The sequence below is a fragment of the Podarcis raffonei genome, chromosome 6 (genome assembly GCF_027172205.1).
Source record: "Podarcis raffonei isolate rPodRaf1 chromosome 6, rPodRaf1.pri, whole genome shotgun sequence".
Lineage (NCBI taxonomy): Eukaryota > Metazoa > Chordata > Lepidosauria > Squamata > Lacertidae > Podarcis > Podarcis raffonei.
This window is the reverse complement of record NC_070607.1, coordinates 40934770-40943527: the sequence shown is the minus strand read 5'-3', so window position 1 is coordinate 40943527 and position 8758 is coordinate 40934770. Positions and strand designations below refer to the sequence as shown.

General features: G+C 42.0%; 1 protein-coding gene across 2 annotated transcripts in view; it reads right to left on the bottom strand.

Annotated features, from left to right (window-relative positions):
* Window positions 1–7779: 7779 nt before the first annotated feature.
* The window catches only part of OMA1 (OMA1 zinc metallopeptidase), a 35950-nt gene continuing 34971 nt past the window's right edge, over window positions 7780–8758 (bottom strand). For both annotated transcript variants that reach the window (XM_053392273.1, XM_053392272.1), the window contains one exon: window positions 7780–8732. In XM_053392273.1, coding sequence (XP_053248248.1) covers window positions 8547–8732 — 186 coding nt within the window. In that variant the 3' untranslated portion in view covers window positions 7780–8546. The remainder of the gene's footprint in view (window positions 8733–8758) is intronic.

Below are 8758 nucleotides of genomic sequence, written 5' to 3'. Positions count from 1 at the left end.
TTGCCATGCCCATTAATATTAATGGGCCTACTCTGAGTAAACCCAACTTGGGCTAAAATCATGTATACCATCGTGCTTACTCTCTTAATATCTTTTAACTCCAATGCCCTGGAATACTTAAATATATATACTTATAATAACCCTACTGTTATTAGCACATCTCTTGAGATATGTGAATCCAAGGCAGTTATTCTATGTTCCCAATCTTCTATTAAATGGCAGGTGTAATTATGCACAAACAGATCACCTACAGACATTTCACAGTTGATGAAGCAAGAGCGGATCTGAAAAGTTCCCGGAAATATACAGGCCATCAGAAATATACTATGTCCCATACAATGCATTCCCCAAGAACATGGCAGACTTAATACCGAAAGCCAAGTCTCACTTTTAAAACCATTTAAAAGCCCCAAAGGAAGATGCTCAGGATCCTCTGCCAAAGCCAGACTAAAATCTGAGGCTGCTTCGATGCATCAATTACAAAAGTCTAGCCGAGGCAGTCAAACTGCCATCTTGTGGTTAACAAATCTTGCTGCTATGACTCCAGTACATTAGTCCTTCCTCATTTATTCCATGCACGTAGGGAATAAATCTGAGGGCAACATATTCCAGGCAGGAATAAAGAGCTTTGATTCTCTGGAGTCTAAATATCCAATATAGATCAATGTTGCTAGAGGGAAAAAGAGAGAAATTTAATTACCTCAAGCTTTAAACCAAATGCAGAAGACAGTGGGGGAGGAAGTGTTTGAGGAGGGCAGAGGGCACCTAAGTGCTACATTGTTCGCAGCAACTACCCGATAATGGGGTAAACAGGCTACAACATGAGTAGGAAAGAGTGATTTGGAGGAATCGCAAGAGGATCACACTGGCAGACAGAGAGCTGAATGGAATCTGACAGAGATGTCCTAGAAATTAAGCCGTCAAAGGCACAGAAATATTCATTGTGACCAACTTTCGTTTGATATTTGGGATAGAAATCACAGCTTTCTGTGGGCTTTCTGGAGCTGCCTCTTGCTGCTTCAGAAACAGAAGTCAAAAACGTACTGGACCTCTCAAAATGGATGCAAGGATGTTGGGATATTTCAGGCTTGTCAGGCACTCAGCACATTTAACAACTGTCAGTTGCTCTTGCTGCTACCATATGGCGCTCGAATCCTCCCTTCTCATTAACCTGATGGTGCTGTAACATCACATTGCTTGTCCTTACCTTCCAGGAAATGGGTGTTCCTCATGGGACTGTAGAGGAAAATGGAGATATACGGGTGAGGACAGAATATGGATAAAATCCTCACTCTGTATAAATCACTGTGCTATTTAGATTCCAGGCTTTATCCATACCCAAGCCTTTTCTCATCTTACCTGACCTCCCACTCTCCTATTATTTTGTCCCCTACACATTCAACTGCCCCATGGACAATGTCTCGCGGTAACTTGTGTTAAATTTGGTGATTTAATACAGGTTCACATTTCCAGATTAGCAACCCAGTGGTTCAGGGAGTAAAGTATAACCAGTGATTAAAGAGCACAGACCCAAGGCTGTAACTGAAACAAATTCATCAGTGTAATGCTGTACACATGGAAGATATTATGACCTTTGAAGCAAAACAGGCACATAAAGTGGTATAAGATAGCTATATGGTGCATAGAAAATAATGTAAGACTAGTGTTATAGTAAGAACAGCATTATAACTGCATTGACAAATCAATTGGAGTCATCTAAATAAATATCTTTGGCTTTCTGTTTGCCACACTGAGTGAAGAGTTGGTCTCTTCTTCTAGCCTACCTAGTTATGAAACAGAATTTCTAAGTTTCCTAGAATACCTGCATATTGGAATAAAATTCATAATCATCCAGTCAGATCTGAGGATGGAGGGAGCACATGAAGAAGAGATGAATAGGCAGTAACAGGAAAGAAACAAGGGGGAATGATTTTCTGTAGACATTTTCTATTGATCAGGAACTAGCACAGAATTTTCCACCTTTTATGTATATTTCATAGAATCATAGAATTGTAAAGTTGGAAGGGACTATGAGAGTTATCTAGTCCAACCCTCTGCAATGCAGGAATCTTGAAATACATTAAAATTGAATAAACTAAACATTAAGAACAACAACCACTCAGGAATTGGTTTATCAGGAATTGGTAGCAACCATAAGGAGACAACTGACTGAGCAGAAAGGCTCTCATCATCAGAGCTCACCCACTTAATCTCAACGTAGTAGGCACCACAATGGAAGATTTCATTTCATGCATAATTTCATTCAACTAATTTCATTTAATTAGGTAATTCATTCATTATATTTAATTCAGGTAACTTCGTTGCATAAATAGGCAAAACCCACACAAAATGCAGACTACAGGTGTGTCCAAAATTTAACTAGGCCCCCTCATTTTCTGACATGTTCAAAAGTCATGGTCATGTTGCCATATTCCAAGATTTTTCTTCAAAACAAAACAATATTGATAATTCCACATCCATTATAATGCCCTTATTGTTATCTTTGGCATTTTTTTTAGGTATAATGTTTTCTTTAACCTTGCCATTGAGCTCTTATCAGCCAAGATGCCAATGTCTCACATGATTCTGTCATTCAGTCAAGGTTCCAAGAAGTTTGTCAAAAAGAAGCACAGAGTTGCCATCTTCCATTCTTGTCATCCATTTCCCATCATGGCTGTTCTGTTGCTTGCTGAAATTCATGATCGCTCATATATATCAGGGTCAGAATACCTTGGTTCAGATCTAATTCCGAGATGGCCCTCCAGAAGGTGTTGGACTCCATCTCCCATCAGGCCCAGCCAGCATGAGCCATGGTCAAGGGTGATGGGAGTTGTAGTCCAGCTTGTCCCTCCACTTGTCTCTCCACTCTTCTTCTAAAGTTTTTAAGAACATCAGACAATGAGTGAACAATGCAAGTTTTACAGACAGCTTCTCTAATGCAATGAGTTTTAATTTGAAGAAAGCCAATAATAGGCTTTGGTAATCTCCTTATTGTGGGCCATTCATTAGCAAGTGGCAATGGTGCTGCTTTATTGCAGGGCTATTTTTATATGGGGAGGCCACTATTGTGCTATTAGACCTCTTGTGGTATTGCTAAACTTCCTGTAGCCCCTGGTACAATGATTCTTACATTGCTATACAAGAAATAAAACAAATTTCTAAAACTCAGCACTGCACAGAGAAGCCAGTGAAGAAGGAAAACTTCACCAATGCAGTCCGCCAGCACATCTAAGAAAATTGTTTAAAAGAGTAGGTATTGAAATTGAAGTGGGCTGACTGGCCACCAAGCAGTGATGGCCAAGGATGTAAAAGGAGTTCAAAATCATCATTATTTTTCACTGCACTTAAGCTGGGTTTTGTCAAGTGGTGTGTTATTTTACAAGGTATTCTGTTGTGCAACAATTTCCTTCTTCCTTTTTGGATGCACAGAAAATCCTTTATCCCTTCCACCTGCAACTGAATACAAAAAGGTCACATAACCTAAGATCTTATACAGGAACAAAGAGAAAGTAATTCAGCAAGGCTTCAAATTTAATGGCTACTTTAAACTTTCTGGTTTGTTGTTTAGTCATTTAGTCGTGTCCAACTCTTCATGACCCCATGGACCAGAGTGTACCAGGCACTCCTGTCTTCCACTGCCTCCCACAGTTTGGTCAAACTCATGTTAGTAGCTTCAAGACCAAATATTGTAAGATACAGGATTCTTGGGGACACACACACACACACAAACACACACACCACTCCCCTAGTGTGCAATTGATCCCTATAACACCTTGGATACTCCTATTGAATTTGCAGTCTTCATGTTGGAAGTGAGCCTAAACATCCAGCCTTTTTATTATTATTATTATTTTCTTGCTTTTTATTTTTCCTCATCCATTCCACTTCCTAATATTTCACCTGATGAATTCCAGAGAACTAAAGAGCTTTGCTACTATTTTTGTGGCACTTTAGTGGATCCTAAGCAAAGTAACGGAGGGTTTTGTTTTGTTTTCTTATGGGCCAACATGGCAACTCTTGCTTTTTATTGTGCCTTGGAGATGCATTGCAATAAATCAAGGTGATTGTTCCTTAGCGGGGATTTTAGAAGTGATTCCATTAAGGGTCAAAATGATAGTTTCTAGCTTTTGCTAAAGGCTTTTTCATGCTTTCGGAACGTAACAAGGCTCTTAATTTATTTTGGCAAGAAGACAGAAGTAGCAAAGGTACTTAAGGAAAGTTGATTTTACAGGTCAAATGGCCTCGAACGCATCGTCACCAAAGCCCGGTGGGGACAAGCCCTTGGAAAAGTGTAGGGGGAGGTCAAAGATTGAGATTGGGGACCAGGAAAGGGGTTAACTTTGTCATTTGTTTCATTTTCTCAACAAGCACTGCCTGACAAAAAGTCAAAAAGTGCAATTTCTGGTGGGAAAGCAGCGTAGCCATTTCTGCTGCCTCCACATGTTCTTTGAACCATTAGCGGGGGCAGGGGCAGGGATGGACTCTGGGCAAGAGGGTCCTGCATTGCAGGGGGCTGCATTAGATGATCCTACAATTATTCTAGTCTGCTCACAGCAAACAAATACTCAAACAAAGGCTGCACAGGATATGCAGGCAACTGTGAAATGCTAAACCTTGTAATAAGGCTATGGTCAACTTGCCTGTTGCTTCTTTCTTTGTAGGGTGATGTTCTTCTTCTAAGCCAGGGGTAGGCAACCTAAGGCCCATGGGCCACAAGTGGCCCATGGGGGTTGTTTAACCGGCCCCCGAACCAAGCTGCCCACTCAACGAGTCCCCGCGCGCTGTGCTAAACTGGCTTGGCGCAATGCAGTGCGGGGACTCGCTTCCGCGGTGCTGGAAATCACATCTGTGCATGCTCAGATGCCAGAAATCATGGCCGTGCATGCTCACGCATGCACACGATCCAGCCTATGGAGGGATCTCCACTGGAGTGAACCGGCCCAGGCGAGGTAAACCTTGCCAACCCCTGTTCTAAGCTGAAACAGTAATGGCTCATTCACACAAGTTACAATTGAATCCTACCACAGAGGGCAGTAAAGACTGGAATTACTCTGAGAACACAGAGTAACACATACTGCAGAAATGTAAAGTCCTTTTTTAAAGCTTGCCTAGAGGTACTAAAAGCCTCTGAAAATAGGAAGAGCACACATAAGAACACACATTATTTAGAAGTTTAATGTTATGTATAGGCACTTCTTCCTCCCTCATCCATTTAAGATGGTACCCTCACTCAGTTCTTACCACCAGCCATGTCTTTCCCTAGAAAGGCCAGACCTAGCCAGTTATTTATGCTTAACTAACTTCCTCACGATTCCTGTAGCAGAGTTTACCTGGGGAAGCCCACAAAAATGCCCAGAAACCTCAATTGGACCAAAATGCAGCTATCCGATTGTTGAAAAAGACTGAGCACATTATTTTGGCACTGCCCGGTCTGCATTATGTGAGGCCTTTTCCATGCTCCCTTTTAGGAGGTGCTGGGTGTCACCTTTACAACTGTAAACAGCTTGGGGCCTAGGCACTTTAAACAATAGCCTCCTCAGTATGTAGCTGACAATACAATAAATTTCAAGAACTGACTTTCACAGGTGCCATACTAGGAACAAGACATTCTTGGTAGTGCCACCAGCTTTCTGGGATGCTGAGTGACTTTAAAAACCAAGTAAAAACTCTGCACATTCACAAAGGCCTTTGCAATTAGTTGCCTTTTGTGCTCTACAGCAATTCACCTGCAACATGTTCCTCAGTGAGATAAGAAGTTGTACAAATCTAGGGGTGAGAAGAACTATCGTAGTGTGTATTTTTCTGTTTACTTTATGTGACAGTGGCCAAATTTCCGAGCTTTTCTGTTTAAAAAACAAACATCTCCTGTCACTACAAATGAAAAGAATGAAGTGGCAGGAGATGGTCAAGGTGAGCTTTTACCTGTTGCCGGCATCTTGCATACTGATCTATACATGGCTTAGGAGCAGGATGCACTAAATCAAGACACAAAGAATCAGGTCTGGCAATCAGAGGCAGAGCCAACCTTGAAAATACCTCCTACAAATAAAGATAAATTAGGTAGGTGTTGGCACTGCTCAGAGAGCTGATGTTCTTCAGCTGAAGTCAGTAAACAAACTACAACTTACGAGCTTGTTAGTTCACACTTGTCCAGTCGATACTGGATGCTTTCTTTTAGTGAAATCAAAACAAAGAGGCAATTTAAAAGCAAAAATATGGTGTTGTGCTGTCTCACAAGACAAGGCAGCTCTGCCCTTAACAAGGTGACTGCTTCGGATTCCATCTCTATGTCTAATAAGGCACTGCAGTCTTATAGGTTCTGTGACTGAAGGTTCATTTTGTTCGTTTCAGTTTTTGTTTCTCTGAAGCAGTGTATGAAAGATCCAAAGCTGCCAATTCTGAGTTTCATGGACTTCAGAAGACTGGGAGGTTTGGAATAATTAAAAGCAGCTTTTCATCTCCTTCAGTTTGTTTCACGAGTATGGGTGAAACCCAACCAAGTAAGACTCAGAGAAGACCCACTGAAATTAGTGTGCACAACTATGGCTGCAATCTAATGGCAGATGGCAGAGAGACTGGCCTCCTGAAGGCTTGTTGGGTAGCAGAAGGGGTGACAGGGGCAACCCCTAGCTTTCTTAAGTAATGGAAGATAGTCTTCCTCCCTTAAAAGTTGAGATCAATCTGAAGCCTCATCTGGCCCTCTTCCCTGTCCTGTTAGGATCTGAGCTGGCATCTATGGGACTGGCAGATTTTGTGACTATAAGAGTTGTGGCACTGCAGTGCTCTACAATGACTGGGGACATGGGACCAGGGACCCCTATTTGAGGAAATAGTGTGCAAAAATATGGTGTATGCGGCATTGTTTCATGTTTTTACATTTTCATCAGGTGGGGGGGCGGGATAAAGCTTCCATCATCCCACATTTCCCCAGGTTTTCATATAAGAACATACAAATAACTTTTAAATGTTATGGGACCATGCTGTTAACCAAAGGTGGAAAGCCATGGGCCTTTCTCTGATGTACTGTGTCAAGTAATTCTTATTTAATATTTGTTCTACAGTATGAAGCGGAGGAATTTCAGTTTTCCAGAGTAAGCAAACGTGGGGGTGTGTGTGTATATTTCCCAATAGTTTGCAGTCCATAGAAAGGATAGAACTCAGAGAACTGTTTCAGTGTTGGATAGCAGCAAAATGCAGGCTAGCAACCATGGCTGAGTCTTTAATGCAGCCATATGCAGGAGAACAGGAACATGTGGTGAAAATGAGGAACTCTGCAAGGACAACAAGGAGCAAAGGAGTATTATGGTCCAGTAAGAGACATCAGTGAAGTTATGCCTCAAAACATTTACCCAAGGAACCGGGGGGGGGGGGGAATCACCGAGTCTGGACTATGTGGCTTTAGTGGTATGCCTTGCTGCTTTATAAATCACTAGCAGGCACCTCACAGCACATCATCCAACTCCAGGGAGTTTCCTTGAGCATCAATCACTGGGTTTTCAAGCACTGATCTGACCACGACAAAGTCTACTGTAACTAATTTAACCTTTCCAAGTGGTATTCTGTTTACTTAAATGACACCGACAAATAATCTACCGCGCTCCTTAGTGCTGTATGTCAGATTTTATCCAATAAAATTTTGTCTTGTGCCTTACAAACATGTTTACATTGTAAGGTTAACTCCACAGGCCTTTGGGATTGCTTCAAAGTGAAATGTTGACTCAATCTGTCGTTTAGAGAGTACAAAGAGAGGGAATCCCAACAGCAGGTCAACCAATTAGGTGATATTCGAACCAGACCACTGGTCAGTTTATTGCATCTTGATCCTTGTAAAAGGCAGTGAATTCTTACCAATATTTTATAAATATCATTGGACAAAACTAACCGAGCTTGCAACAAATTCAAGAGGATTTACACAGGTAAGGGATACTATTTCATTATTTGTGATAAAGGGACAGGTTTGTATCCAACTTGAGCCCTGGGATACAACTTAAAACTGCATTGCAAGAACTGCCCTTGGATAGATATTTAGACAGATGCAATGTTTCCATTTTTCCAATATGCAGCCCTCCCTGCCCTCCCCACCACACTCAGCTGGACATCCCTTTGAGACATCCATTGGGAAACGGGGCTGGGGGGTGGAGGAGATTATAACATGATTGGGAAAAGACATAGTTCTGACAGTCAGACTAGCATTTCGGTGTACAAGAGGATTTGCTATTGCAGCCTGGTTATACATGCAGTATGTATGCGAGTGCCATATGGGGCACTGCTGAATACCCCCGCCCCCCCATGCAGACAAAGGTTTCCTGTTCTCTTCCATCACAGAAACTGCTCCTCATGTTCCTTGTGCATATGAAGCATTCTTCTGCAAATCCATTCAAGAGCCGAGTTCCAGAGGCACATCACTGTCAAAAATTGTGGCCATAAATTAATAGCACTGTCTGGCCATTTCAAATTTCCGAAGCAGTTTCCTGAAAAGCACAGTACTTGCCTTGAGAATTTGGATAACGTTAATCCAGGAAGCATTTCTGCCTTCACCTGCAGAGTTATTTCCCAGCTACTATGTCCACGTGTGTCTTCTCCTTTGTTCTGTAAAGAGCATCGTGAGTGAGGTTTAGGCCTCCCTCGTTTTTAGACGATTGCAGAATTTGTTGCTTGGCCAGTTTGAAAGCAAAGCGTGGATCCTGTCCAGGCAAAGCTGGGCAATTGCAGTGCTCCCTGATTTTAATTACCTGCGGCGGCGACAACAAAAAGACCA